The following is a 15,029-nucleotide window of genomic DNA, read 5'->3' as shown; positions in this document are numbered from 1 at the left end:
CATCCCCCCAGCATCATCCCTCCAACATCATCCCCCCAACATCATCCCTCCAACATCATCCCTCCAACATCATCCCCGCAACATCATCCCCCCAACATCATCCCCCCAACATCATCCCCCCAACATCATCCCCCCAACATCATCCCTGCAACATCATCCCCGCAACATCATCCCCACAACATCATCCCTCCAACATCATCCCTGCAACATCATCCCCGCAACATCATCCCCACAACATCTCTGCAACATCCAGAGTTGCGCCTCCCCCTCCTCAGTGTAAGAATCCTATCCCCTCCATCCTGACTCTCTTTTTGGGGAAAATAGGCTCATTTTGGGGGATGAGCCAGGATCAGGCAGGTCCTGCCGCCTTAGGCTGGGCTCTGAACTGCGGCTGCAGATCCTTCCTACCCTCGGCTCATCACCGGCTGCTAATGAAGCATCCGGCTCACATAATCTGATTTGGCGGTAGCGCCCATCTTATTAGCGTGCACCACACACTGGTTTTAATATAGTTAATGAACCTCGCTATAGGAAGCTTTACTAATTCCCTCTTGAAAAATCACCGCGAAAGGGCTAGAATTGGGGTGTGTGACTCCTGCTGACTTGTCCAGGGCTTAAACCCGCAGGAAATTTGGCCGGGAGGTGGGATGCTCCGGTTGCCGTGCTGTGCATTAAAGGCAGAGCACATGTTTTTCGGAAAAATGAGAACGATATGAGCAGTTGCCTGAAATTTCTCGGAATTTCGGTGCCTTAAAGACAGAGCTCTGTGGTCCGAGCGCTGGCTGTGGGATCAGCCCCAGCTCCTCCCGTCCCCCGGATCAGATCTGTAAGATCAAGCAATTGCTTAATATTATGTGAATCATATTGAATCGGAACAAACCCAGCTTGATTAAGATAGAAACATGATGAGGAAAACCCACTTTCCACTAATTATTCTGGATTTGGAACTTGCTATTAATGTGAGATAATAGTTAATAACCAGAATATATTTAATGATTCTTTTTTCTATCTTTAGCTTGCTTTAGACTGTGTTGCGTTTAGTCTGTTAAACAATTTTAATTAGCAAATTTTCCCTTTTTTATTTGTGGGGAATGGGGATGTGAAGTTGTCAAAGGGGACCAATGTGCAACATTTATTCTACTTTGCCTTGAAAAAAAATAACAACTTGTTGCTTGTTTTCCAAACCAGGCTGCGCATAAAAGTGGTTCTTTGCTCTGCCCCACAGATAACAGAAGTCTCAAAACTAAGACCTTCAGGACTGTGTTGAGAAATAAAATGTCTCCAAGGAAATGGCAAAACATCACGGACACCATGACCGATGCTGCTGTGGACCCGACCGATGGAGGGTCTGTCTTCCCCAGTTAAACCCATTTCGTATTTCATATATATATGAAATATTTGCCATGTTATCTGTGTTTTCTACCAAGTGCATTATGTAGTAGGGAATATCTTTGCAGCCGGAAGTTTATTTTCATATCACGTGCAATATAACGAGACTGAACAAAGCCAGGAGAAAGGAGGAGGGGAGGTGGAAATCATTTGGACATAATTTCAGTCTTTTTTTTTTTTTAAATTAGAAAAATCTCTTGAAAGATGAAGCAACCAGAAAGGAAACGTTAACCAGAGCTACTAATAACCATCCAAGTGTTTCGTTACGGGTGGGAGGGAGATGGGAAAAATTCGCTTGCTCTCGCTGTTCCCTGTCCAAAGCCATGGGCTGTTTTCAGCACTGGGTGGTGAATAATTTCTGTTCCATTTTTCTGACTTTCCTGTAAATGCTTTTTATAAGCAGATGTGTGCTGTACCAAAGGCTGTGATTTATTTTAAGACGTTATTAAGAAAGTAACATCTCCACTGACGCTGAGGAAAACGGTGTCCAACAGTCCACGAGTTGTGCCTTGCTTTCAGGATCGCTTCAGGATAAACTGAGGAAAAATCGAATTTCCAGGTGTGGAAAAGGTATAAAACCCAATCCTGGCTGGTCGTGCCCCTGCTGCATTTCACGAGAGCCCGGGCGCCTTTCTCCGCTGTTCCACAGCGCTTCAGTCCCGAGGGAATATTGAGTATTGTGTTGCTAGCACTACAATAAACGGGACGTCCATCGCTCCTTTGCCCACTGCTGTTTCATTTTGCAGGCTGAGGGGTTTTTTTGTGGCAGGTTAAGAGCTGGGGGTTGCCCATGCTGTTGTAAAGCTGTGAAAATGGGGTTTCTATAACCTCACTGCACTTCCTAGGAAGGTATAGGTAAATAATTTTAGCCTCGTGCAATGGGATCGATGGTCTGCAACGGCATAAATGCAAATGGCAAAGGAGTTGGTGGTCTCTTCTGCTGCTGGTTCCCTCTCTCACCTCGGCTCATCCAACTCCACACACTGTCTCCATCCCAGCTTGGAGGCTAAACCCACCCGGCACACACTCCATCCCGTGACAGCGTTGAATTTCTGGCTGAAAATAATGTCGTCGGGACTCTGGCGAGCGCGGGAACCTGTGTCTGCATCGCAGTAATTCCCCGGGGGTGGTCTGGGGAACGTTCCTTTGGGCTGGAGCAAGCGAAGTGAGCCGGGCTTCGCTGAGGATGCTCAAGGGGACATCACAGAGGACAAAATCATTCAGCACATGAAGCAGACTCTGAATTCATGTCGCTCGTCGCTTTAGGTCCGTGTCCAAGGACGAGCCTTGAAGTCCACACTGGGTACCTGGAAAAGGAAGCGAGGAGCAGCACCAAAACCTGGATCCATCACCGAGCGGAGCTAATTACCCACATTTCAAACCAGATCCCGGGCAGGAGATGGGAAACATCCGCAGGAGACACACATGAGATGCTTTGGGGCGCAACCCAAGTGAGGATGCACTTAAAAATAAACATCCTACCCGGAAGAAAGGCTCTGAAATGGGAAAACTTGGGGGAATATTCGTGGCAAAGCAACCGGCTGCCTGCACCAGCCCTCTCTCCTTGCAGAAGAGCTTTGAAGGGAAATGAAACCCAAGTGGGTTTCTGAGCCGTCGTTTGGGGCTGGGATGGCTCCGGATCTGTCTGTGGGTGAACTCATCTTCCTTCCTGGCTGCCCGAGCCCCGCGTGCAAACTTCAGCTGAAATTAGGGCTGAGAAATTCCCTGAATGGCGGGGATGTGATGTGGTTTTTAAAGGAATGCGTCGACTTCGGTGAGGGCGCGTTGATTTTGTTTGGTTTTTAAACAGGGGTCATTCCTTGGCTTGAAATCCTCCTCCTGTCTTGGCTTACACATTGTTGGTGGTGAGACCATGGTCATGGGGTCCCAATGACAGAAATCTCTGGGGCTGGGGAGAACAGGCTGAAATAACAGTGGAAAAAACAGCAGTTTCAGTTGAAGCTGCGTTGCTCACCTCGGGGAACAAAGAGCACACGTGGATCTGGCCCTTAGTGGGGTGTTACTCCTTGGGCTCGTTTGCATTTATTCCCGGCGTGGCAGAAACCCCGTGGATAAATGAATTAGGAAGGGTTGTTGCTGGTACGGTGCTGCTGGCACCTGGTGTTATTGCAGGTTTTGCAGCACAAGGTGCAGGGGGAGGTGGGTTGGGGAAGAGCTCAAGGAGCGGGTCCCCGAGCCCCCGCGGCGTGAAATCCACCCGTGTGAAAGCTGTCCGCGCCAATTAAAGCTAATTAGAGTGGTGGCTCATTAACTTCGCATTTGGCTGTGCCCCAAATAACCGAGCAGTAGTCCCTCCCCTGGGGGCGATGGGGCTGGGCTTTTTTTTGGGGGGGAGATCTCACCTCCAAAAGCACTAAGAAGCTGCAAAATCGCTTTGTTTTCAGCTTTCCCCACAGCGTGGTGGGTTTGTAGCGTTCTCTCGAGGCTGCAAAGGAGAGTGAACAACAGCTTTAGCAACCGAAATCTCGAGGGACTGACCCAGAAAATACTTTTCTAGCGCGCTGCGGGGGTTTGAGGATGCAAACAGCCAAACAAGCCGCGGAAGGCCGGACCCAGCACCCCCTGCAGACACCCCCGCGTCGCCCACGGGGGTAACGGGACATTAACAGGAGGAGAATTAATTTTCTGGATGGCAACACAGACCTGGATCTTGGGAAGCTCTGGTCCCAAAGGTGTTAAATTTAGTTTCTTTTGGAACATGATCTAGTAGCCCTTAAAATGGGGGATAGAATGTATCAGTACTAAAGTTATTTTTATTTTTCACCAGTGTTACAGAGAGCTTTTTTATGGCATGTGTGTATGTAACGTAATTATACCTTGTCTGTTTCCAATAGCCTCTTTGTTAAAGCATCTCTGTGTTACAGTTCAAAAGGTGTATTTTGATGAGCAAAGGGATGGGAAAAACCCAGATTCTTTCACCCATTTGGGTTTGGGGGAAGAAATGCAGCCGAAATGCCCCGTTCCCGGAGCTCCCCCCACCCCACCAACATCTCCCACCCCGACAATCCTGCCAAATTTCCACCTCTTCTCGATGTTGTACATACTGACGCCGTTGCTCTGTTGCTCCATGCTGTTGGGTTTCTTTTGCTTGGTCGCCAAGCCAGCTAATTGTTAATGTGCTTTTTCGAAATAATCGAGAGTTTGATAGTCTTTAACTGTCAGTCCGGTATATTAATCTGTGTTGCCATGTCTGACTCGAGCCTTGTGCATTTTAAAGGTTGGTAACTGTCGTATCAGGACGGCCGTGCTGAAATGTCATTGAGAGCGGAGGGCCGGGTTTGGCAAGGGAAGGCAAATTCAAAATGTATCCAGTCAATTAAAAAAAAACACAACCAAAAGGGAGCGATTTAATGATGGCTGACATCAAGAGAAGATGCAAACCGCAGCGTGCGTTGATTCCCGTAATCATCCGAACGCAGGCTGCTCATCTTTATTCATAGCCCTTCGAAGCCCGGCTCTGATGCTGAGCATCTCGGGGATGTTGTGCGTTCGTCGTGCTCTTCAGCCGCTGCAAACGTGGTTGTTTCTCCTCTGCCGCCGTCCCCGGCAAACGCCGTACGCCATCCCGCCCCCCTTTTAATTTCAGGGCGCAATTAAAGTGATGAGAGCTCTGTCCTTGGGTCCGGCCTGGTGAGCGGGCAGGAAGATCAGCTGTGGGGAGCCAGGCTGGGGTAGGGGCAGGTAAACCACTTGTTTTAAGAACAGATTTTAAGGCATTTTAAGGAGGTGGCAAAATCAGACGGCGAAATATCTGCTGGAGGATCTAGAGGTGCCGAGGAAGGCTCAGTGGGCACCGCGGCCGGGACGAGGTGTCGCAGGCGGCTGCAGAAGAGACAGCGGCCGGCAGGCTGCTCTGCTGGCCCTGCTGGGTTTGGGGAGAAGCCGGGATTCCTGCTCTCCGGCCTCTTCCCGCAAGTGCTGGCAAAGCCCTGAATATTTTCGCCTCCAAAACCAGGCTCTGAGCACCCCAGAGGCTTGAATTACTCACACACTTGGATGTTTTCTGAGACAGATGTTTTCTGAGACGGATGTTTGTGTGCTGTTATTGCTACTGAATCCTTTTAAAATTAAGGAATTTGTGGGATAACACTTTTCTCCCTGAAAACCTTTGGGAGCCGGCGTGTTCCCCAGTCTTTTCTTTCCATTACACAGAGTCAGCTCCAAGTTGTCCCTTGAGCTGAGACTAAACCCGAGGAGCAGCCTTGGCTGAATTAAATTACCCAGCTCTATAATCCCCGTATTTTCATCCGCCAGCCTCTGATACAGGTAAATTCTGTTTCTTTTTTACATTTTTTCTGCCTTCTCCAAGATGACATCACTCTGAGGTGCTGCTGTCACCACCCGCTGTTTTTGTGACACTGATGCTGTGTTTTAAATGCATCGCTCCTGTTCCCGAGGATGATTTTGGGGCAGGACAATTTATCTGGCAATGCACAAGTCACTGATAGAGCTGGACTTGCACATTGAATGGTATTAAGGGGAGACGTAGCGGGGAAATTGTAAACCAGTGCCTGAAATTGGGCAGTTTTAACACAAAACAATGTATTTGCTGACACGTCCCATGTGTTGCCGTTAGTATATTGGACGTGGGAGTTGGTTATTCAAATTGCTCAGGTCTTGTAGGAAAATCACCTTCATTGCTGAAGGTCAGATATCCCCACGGCTGAATTTAGTGTTTTTCAAGGAGAACAGGATCTTAATTTGTCACCTGAGGTCCCAAAACATTGCAGATGGGGAATGTCGTGTTGACCATCGACCTCCAGCACAGGAGCAGCTGCTGGTTCTTAATTTCCCATCATTTACTATGCAACTTATTTTCTCCCTATCTCCCTGGGGCTGGGACAGCTGGACATCACTTTGACTTTGCTTTCCCTCCTTCGTGTGCACGGCCAGGTGATGTTCCCATGGCCTGGAACACGCGGCGGGTCGGTCTGAACGGTGAAATTTTGCCTTGTGAAATTCAGCGTATCTGGCTGAAGAAGTAAAGCCTTCTCTACAAGAAGGAAAAATCCTGAATAATGAGGTGCCACAGGAATGATGCAGTTTTGAACTGGGGATGTGAAGTGCAGTCTTGTTACTCTGAGTTCGTTTTAAACTCTGGTTTTGCCATTGAGCTGTGTTGCAATTGTTAAAACTTGTTCTTTTGACACTAGTCTGATGCTAAAACACGCGGCTGCATCCCGTCGTCCTGGTGCCCTCCACCGCCCTGTGGGCCTTGTGTCCTGTTACCGGTTAAAAAAAGTGATTTTGTTTGGTTTGGGTTTTTTTTTTCGGTTGCGTGATTTTTTTACCTGATGTTGAATTTATTTTTTTAATGGTTTTTTTTCATTAGAACTTGAAACTGTTATTTCATACGCGAAGTTCAATAAAATGGCTGAAACGCGTCGTGGTTCGAAACTGAAACGGGGCAGAGGGGAGATGGGGATGCACAGGGTGGTGCAAGGAGGAGGTTTGAGATGCATCCCCTGGATGGGAGCTTGAGGTTGGATCTGGGGAACAATTTCTTCCCCAAAGGGCTGTGGGGCATTGGAACAGGCTGCCCAGGGCAGTGCTGGAGTCACCGTCCCTGGAGGGGCTGGACAGACCAGAGATGAAGGATTTTGGGTGCTCCCAGCACCTTCCTGCAGAACAGCAGCAATTCCTTTATACACCAACATTTCCGCAGCCCCGGGGGAATTAAGCAGAAATTACGGGAACCTCCGGGATCTGGACTGTGGACCTGAGCAGGGACTGAGGCCCCGTGGGTGACGCTGTGGCTCCCAGGGGCGCTCGACGGTGACACCCCGGTGGGTGCTGCTCGTCTGGGAAAGCGTGAGCTGAGAGCCAGGGGTGAGGAGGGGGAGAAGGGAAAGCCGGAGCTAAAAATAGCTATTTTTGAAAGAAACGTCTGAAAACCTCTTTGAAGAAGTGAGGGGAGAGGGGGAGGGTTTCCATGGAAACGGGGAAGTCTGTCTCTTCCCAAAAGAGGGGGTGGGAGATGAAGAAATAGTAAATACGGCAGAGGGATGACAGGGATGAGGATGCTGCGGGTCGGGGATGTCCCCGTGGATGGAGGGGGGCGGAGTGGGCTCTGACACTGCCTGCCCGGGTGGCCTGGGGCATGTCACCTCCTGTCCTCCCTGTGTCACCTCTCAGGGTCACCTGCCCGAGTCGCCAGTGAGAACAGCGAGCCCAGAACCGCTGGGGACACACTTGCAGTGCCAGGTTGGTGTCACCACCACGGGGCATCTCCGGCCCCTCTCGGCACCCGGGCAGCAGCAATAAAATAATTGATTTCCACCCAAATGTTTGAGAAAGTGCACAGAATCTTATTTGGGTTTTTTTTGTTTGTTTTCTTCTAGGAATTTTTCAATGTGTTTCCAGGAGAGACCCCGCAGGGAAGGGAGACACAGGGATCTGGGACCAAACCCACCGCCAGCAGGATACAGGGGGCAGAACAAGGGGAAAAAAGCACATTTTTGCTTTTGGTTTATACGGTTGGCTGCAAGGCCACGAGCAGAGGGTCTGAACAGCCTTAGGGGGTTCCCTGGGAATAAAGGCAATAAAGCAAAGGGATCTGGTCACCGGATCGGCTGGTCCCCGGGACATCCTCACGCCAAGTGACATTCCCAGGGCCACACACAGCTGGGGTAAGATTTCCAGTTTGGGCGACTATGAAGTCCATTTAGATAAAATAAATAATCCAGAAGGGAGTGTTTTTTAAATTTTAATATTGATGCAAAGATGTTGGCTGGTTAAATCCGTGTAAAACAGACAAGCGGGTGCAATTCCTCAGCTCCTGTAGCTCTGAGCAAGGCTGGGTTACGCCTGGAGATGTCGGCGCGGCTGGGGGGGCGGGTGCCGACACACACGCCGCAATAATAGCTCCGCAATTAGGATAGTAAATCAGGAGAGCGTCACTCAATTCAGAGAAATTCCCCTGATTTGCTAGAGACGTTTTTTTGCCTCTGTGTAAGGAGCCGGTGCTGTGTATGTGGAAAAAAAAAAAAAGAAAAAAACAAACCTGTTTTTTCAAAACCTTCGCAAGGCGGCAGCAGGAATAACAAGTTAGAAATTCAGCTTCACTCGAGTTGTTCTCTCCCCGGCCTCAGTTTCTGCATATTGCATAAGGATGAGCCTTGGGCAAATTGTTTTCTGGATTCAACCTGCCCTGTTATGGCAGATCTGCCTTCAGAAAAAGCCAAAATGATGCAGATGGCATTAAACCCTGAGCAGAGGAGCCTCCTGTCCGGTCAGATGTGCCCACTAAGGAACCCCGGACACGCAGGGGCTGTTTGCGGCAGGAGCGAAGGATTCCCAGTTTTGCCGTAGGTTTAGAAATTCCTTTTCAATATTGGGAAAAGGGGCCCGGGGCTTGGGGAAATAGATTTTTGTGGTGCCGGGAGGAGCAGTGGGTGAAAGCATCCCCCTCAAGCCCCAGTGCTGCACCTGCTCGGTGCCACCCGCTGCTCCTGGCAGCTTGGGGAGCTAAAATGACATTATTTAGCCCTCCCATGTCCCCACATCCCCCGTCTGATGGGCAATTACACTTAGCACTGAGTTTCTTGGGTATCGAGGGTGGGCCATGCCCTCCCAGCCCACCTTGTTGACCCTGGGTGGACAAGGAGTTACTGGAGAGTCCAGCAGAGGGACACAGAGATGCTGAGCGGTCCAGAGCATCTCTCTGCTGAGGAAAGGCTGGGAGAGCTGGGGCTGCTCAGCTGGAGAAGAGAAGCCAAGAGGGATCTGATCAATGGGAGTCTCCTTCTCTGGAGACATTCAAACCCGCCTGGACCGACCTGTGTGATCTGCTCTGGTGACCCTGCGTGAGCAGGGCTGGGGGATCTACCCAGGTCCCTGCAACCCCAACCGTTCCATGATTCTGGGATTCTGTGGGCGATCACTGTTGGCACCAGCAGCTCCTTGCAAGTTTGCCAGCTGTGTATGGGAATAGAAATATTTCCCATTGCTTTCCACGGTTCGCTGGGTGGCAGGTGCTTTGCAGGACTTGTTGCTGCGGGACGACACAGAGCGGTCCAGGTGGAGGCATCTCCCCCCTGCCCCAGGGCAGGGCTGCGTCCATGGGGTTTATACACCAAGCCTGTAGGAGCTTGGCCATCTGCATCCTTCAGGGCTAGGAGATGCCTCCTTGGGAAGGGAGCTCTGGAAATGCCAAGTGAGAGAAAATCGCTGCTTTTTCCATTCTCACCCCATCGCTGCGAGTCCAATCCTGCCCCATCTCCTTGTCCAAAGCTGCAGGGGGCTGGTGGTTCTCCAGCCCCAGCCAGGTCCCCCCCAGCAGATCCAGGCTGTTCTCAAGAACACACTGTGGACCGGAGCCTCCCGGGAAATCCGCATCCCGTATCCAGGGATATGATTATTTCCCAGCAGTTGAAATCTAGGTCTCTTGCTTGGGAGGAGGGAGGCAGCGGGGCGGGGGGGAGGAAAGATGCTCATATTAATCTTATGAATATTCATGGCAAAGCTCTGCTGCCTTTGGAGGCTGATTCCCGGGGTCGAGGCTGGGGGGGCCGGAGGTGAGAGGTGCCGGTGGCGGCGGAGCCGAGCGGCTGCTTGTGCATTCGCCGCATGCCCGACTGCAGAGCCGAGTGTGAGTTGGTGCTTTTTTCTCTTCCCCCCCCGCACCTTTTGCATCCTTCTCCCCCCCCACCCCTCCCTGCCCTTGCCCTGCTTAAATCCAGCAACTCCGCAAATGGAGGGATTTGTGTTTTAGCCGCAAACACGACTTTGTCCTCTCACCCCTTGGAAACGCAGGCATGGCTCCTGCCTGCAGCAGAGAGAAAAGTGAGGGGGTTTGGGCAAATCTTCGCCTCCTCCATCCTCCCCCCCACCTCCTCCAACCCCCAAATTTGCATGAATTAACCCCAAAGATGCTCGGGGAGGGGGGGTGTTTGCCAGCAAAGCGTGCGATGGGGAGAAAGTCGGAGATGCGGAGTGTTGGGATGTGTGATGTCAACTCAGATGATGCCGGAACCGTCTCCGTTAAGCGCCGAGCGTCACTGCTTGGTGTGGACGCGGAGGAAGGAGCCAGGACCTCACGCCGAATGAAAATCAACATGTCAAAAACCAAAACAAACCAAAACAAGTAAATCTCTGTGCTGTTAAACAAACCTGGGGTGTTTTGAGAAGGGAGAAAGGGGAGGAGAGAGTTTTCAAGCAGGAGAAAAACTGTATTTAGAAAAAAAATAATCAAGATTGGTTGATTTTTGGTGAAATGGGGGTTTGTGGCTGCCAGATTTTGGTTTTTAGCAGCAGAAAGAGGGTGTTTGCGGTGTTTGAGCGCGATGCTCGGAGGAGCCGGGGAAGGTCAGAGCCGGCCGAACTCCTGAGCGAGTCGCTGGGGAGAAAATGCAGGAAAAGGAGAAAAACTGGGACAAATTCAAGCTCCTCTCCTCCGAGCCTGGCAGAAAAGGGTTAAGCAAAGCGGTTGAATGCTGCAAGCCTGCTCAGGGTTGTACTATTTTTTCTAGTGCATAAGGAGAAGGGAGAGGAAGGTTGCACAGAAAGGGGAAATTTCCAAGAAAAGAGGGATCTGCGGCAATCTCTGCACCTGGGGTGATGGGGAGAGGAACCAACAGGCACCCGTGGCCTGGGGCCGCCTGAAATCTTTGCCCATGAGATCGGAACCACGGGGTTATTTTGCACCTGCCTCCCCTCCCCGGTTCTGTAATCCTGGCTCAAAGTAGACAAGTCGAGTTGGAGCTGAAGAAGGGAGGTTAGAGGGTTTGGGGTTTTTTTTCATATGTATTGGGAGGGGAAAAAAAATAAAGGAAAAATGAGGGGTTGGTTGGACCCCTCTGGGTTGAGCATCTCCGCAGTGCGAGGTGGTGCGGGATGATCTAAGTGAGGGCTCGTTAGGAGCAGGAATTGCTAATGACCCGGCACCCAACGGGGACCAAATCCTCAACACCCCCATGCGAAATTTTCCCCACCGGAGTCGAATCCCCACGGGGGGTGTGTTGGACGGGGGGGGCGGGGTTGGCTTTTTGGAGGACGGGGATGGTGGATACAGGTCGTGTGGCTCAGGACCGCGATGCTGGCGGCTCCTTGGAACCATTTACGGGGGCAAGTGGCCTTGTGGGGGGGGTGCACAGAGAGGGACCGGTGGGGGGTTCCATCTCACGGGTGAAGCCGGAGCCTCCAGAGAACGCGCCGCGATGGCCGCAGCACCCCGTGGGTACCCCCAGCTCTGCGGGGCTGGGAACCCACCGCGGCTTTGCGGAGCATCACCCGCCGGGGGGGCTGCGTCGGTCCAACCCCCCCTCGCCTGGCAGCGGCTCCCCGGGCAGCCCGGCCCTGGCGCTGAGCGGGAGCGGAGGGAGATGATGGGGAGACGGATTTTTCCGCCTGGCCGCTAGCGCGCTCTCGCCCCGCGCTCGCGGTGCAGTGCAGGTTGGCCGGGCAGCGGGCGAGCAGCTCGCGGGGAGGAAAACAAAAAAAGGGGGTGTCCGGAGGAGCCGGGGCTTTGCAGACGCTCCTTTTAAACCCCCAGCAGCTTGTTACCTCCTGGGTGTTTTTTGCAGGCGATGCCGCACCTCCCGAGGACACTGGGGACATCGGGTTTTGCTGAGCTTAGCAGCTTCTCGCCGTCGGACCGAAGGCATCAGCCAGACGCTCATCGGCCCTGAAGTGCAGATCTGCAACCGCCGCCGAGAAGACTCTGTCTTTCTGTCTCTGTCTCTCTCTCTCTCTCCAGCCCAAACCATTACAAGACCCGACTTCCACCATCTGGGAATCTCACCCCTTTTATGTCCCTTCTCCTTTTTCTACGATGACTCACCATTATTTTTAACTTTGAAGCGAGAGGAAATTATGGGGATCTTGGAAGCCTGTGTTTCTCTCTAGGATTTTCCCCAGGGGTCAGATAATCGGTGTTACTAAGAGACACTAAGATTTGGCTTCTCCAGGTAACGTGCTTTTGTTTTCTGTGTGCCATGGCGGTTTGCAGAGAATGGCAGGAGCCGGGACCCCAGCGCTCGAGGAGGGGACTGCGGTGATTTGGGGGCCGGCGAGCCGGGGCAGCCGCAGAGCTGCGGGCAGGGAGGGCAGCGTGCGCGCTGTGGCCAGGGCGAGAGCGGCGTGGAAATTAGGAGGGTAGATCGCCCGGGATTTGCACGGTTAAATATTAACCCCTTGCTGCATGCCTGGAAATGAGCCGAGCCTGGTTTGCCACCCCCCAGCACCCCGTGAGGTCCCCTCCCCACTTCAGGGCTGGATGGGGTTATTTTTCTTCCCTCCTTTCTCTTCCCTTCCCCCCCACAAACTTTTTTTTTTTTTTTTAATTTGAATTTTTATTTTTAACAACAACAACAAAAAGTTCTGCTTTGCTAGTGCCAGTTTTTCCCAGGCTGGTTCTGAATAGGTGACAGTTCCTCAGGTGTTTTCTCTCTTCCCTCTAATGGGTTTAGACGGGAGTTTTTGAACTCTGTCCCAAAGTCGGCAAATTAACCCCCCCAAGGAAGGGGATAGACGAGCTAGTGAAGGGAGCTGCTCTCCTCCCCCCAACTTTATGTCATCTCTCTCTTTCTCAGCAGGGGCGATTTTCTTTCCTTTTTTATTTTTTTCCTTTCTTTATTTTTTTAAAATTTATTTTCTCTCTCTCTCTTTTTTTTTTTTTTAAATCATCCCTTCGCCTTTTCATGAGACTCTTCCAAACCTCCGTACCTGTCCTTCTGCAGGATCGTAGCCCTGCCCTGAATCCGCTCCCACCACCGGGAAGAGTTTAGCATAAGGATTTCTTTTTTCAACCCCAATATGACAGTTGCTACCGGAGATCCTGCAGATGAAGCTGCAGCTCTTCCCGGTCACCCGCAGGACACGTACAACCCCGAGACCGACCACGAATGCTGCGAGAGGGTGGTCATTAATATTTCGGGTCTGCGTTTTGAGACACAGCTCAAGACATTAGCCCAGTTTCCAGAGACCTTACTGGGGGATCCTAAAAAGAGAATGAGATATTTCGACCCGCTCCGGAATGAGTATTTCTTTGACCGGAACAGACCCAGTTTCGATGCGATTTTGTACTATTACCAGTCCGGTGGGAGGTTGCGGAGGCCGGTTAACGTGCCCTTAGATATCTTCTCGGAAGAGATTCGTTTCTATGAACTGGGGGAAGAGGCGATGGAGATGTTTCGGGAGGATGAAGGCTACATCAAAGAAGAGGAAAGACCGTTGCCTGAGAACGAGTTCCAGAGACAAGTCTGGTTGCTCTTTGAGTACCCCGAGAGCTCGGGCCCTGCCAGGATTATAGCTATTGTCTCCGTCATGGTGATTTTAATCTCCATCGTCAGTTTTTGCCTGGAAACGTTGCCCATTTTTCGGGATGAGAACGAAGACATGCACGGCAGTGGGCTGAGCCACCCCCCCTACTCCAACAGCAGCATGGGGTACCAGCAATCCACCTCCTTCACAGACCCCTTCTTCATCGTGGAGACCCTTTGCATCATCTGGTTCTCCTTCGAGTTCTTGGTGAGGTTTTTCGCCTGCCCCAGCAAGGCTGGGTTTTTTACCAACATCATGAACATCATAGACATCGTAGCCATCATTCCCTATTTCATCACCTTAGGGACGGAGCTGGCCGAGAAGCCGGAGGACGGTCAGCAGGGCCAGCAAGCCATGTCCTTGGCCATCCTCCGAGTCATCCGCTTGGTGCGGGTCTTCAGGATCTTCAAGCTCTCCCGGCACTCCAAGGGGCTGCAGATCCTGGGGCAGACTCTCAAGGCCAGCATGCGGGAGCTTGGCCTCTTGATATTTTTCCTCTTCATCGGCGTCATCCTCTTCTCCAGCGCCGTCTACTTCGCCGAGGCCGACGAGAGCGAGTCCCAGTTCCCGAGCATCCCCGATGCCTTCTGGTGGGCCGTGGTTTCCATGACGACTGTTGGCTACGGAGACATGGTCCCCACCACCATCGGGGGGAAAATCGTGGGTTCCTTGTGTGCCATCGCTGGCGTATTAACGATTGCCTTACCGGTGCCCGTCATAGTGTCTAACTTCAATTACTTCTACCACCGGGAGACGGAGGGAGAGGAGCAGGCTCAATATTTGCAAGTAACCAGCTGCCCAAAGATCCCCTCTTCCCCTGACCTAAAGAAAAGCAGAAGTGCCTCTACTATTAGTAAGTCTGATTATATGGAGATTCAGGAAGGCGTAAACAATAGCAATGAGGATTTTAGGGAGGAGAACTTGAAGACAGCCAATTGCACGCTAGCTAACACAAACTATGTGAATATCACCAAAATGCTAACCGATGTCTAGTCGCTAAAATCTAGTACCGTATTTAAAGCTGAAGTGGAACAACTGCAGGTATTGAGTGCTGCTCTGCATTGTAGTTAATACAGTATTTTCTACGGTGTATATTTGGTTCTGCATGGGAAGCAATAGCCGTGTAAGTGACTTTTAACCTTTGATTTCCACACTGAATAAGCGTTTGTGCAAAAAAAAAAAAAAAAAGGAAAAAAAAAAAAGCAAACACAACCAACAAAAAGCAACAACCATTTTGTTTCCCTTCTCCCATCCCAGGCTTGTGGGTTTCCAAAGATACGGAGAAATTGGGCATTTCCAGCAACGGGATGGGGATGCAGGGGGGGCAGCTCCGGGGCCGCCCCAGGGTACCACAGACA

At 51.3% G+C, this 15,029-nt stretch overlaps 1 protein-coding gene across 1 annotated transcript; it reads left to right on the top strand.

Moving 5' to 3' along the window:
- Positions 1-13,164: 13,164 nt before the first annotated feature.
- LOC135997068 (potassium voltage-gated channel subfamily A member 2) lies at positions 13,165-14,664 on the top strand. The gene has a single exon (XM_065649474.1). It carries the CDS (start codon positions 13,165-13,167, stop codon positions 14,662-14,664), a length of 1,500 nt encoding a protein of 499 aa, XP_065505546.1.
- Positions 14,665-15,029: the final 365 nt, after the last annotated feature.

Source organism: Caloenas nicobarica, chromosome 21 (genome assembly GCF_036013445.1).
Source record: "Caloenas nicobarica isolate bCalNic1 chromosome 21, bCalNic1.hap1, whole genome shotgun sequence".
Classification (NCBI taxonomy): domain Eukaryota; kingdom Metazoa; phylum Chordata; class Aves; order Columbiformes; family Columbidae; genus Caloenas; species Caloenas nicobarica.
The sequence above is the reverse complement of the archived record's forward strand: the minus strand, read 5'-3'. Positions and strand labels throughout refer to the sequence as shown.

Coding starts and splice junctions, on each gene's coding strand:
- LOC135997068 (XM_065649474.1), top strand. CDS start 13,165: ATGACAGTTGCTACCGGAGATCCTGCAGATGAAGCTGCAGCTCTTCCC.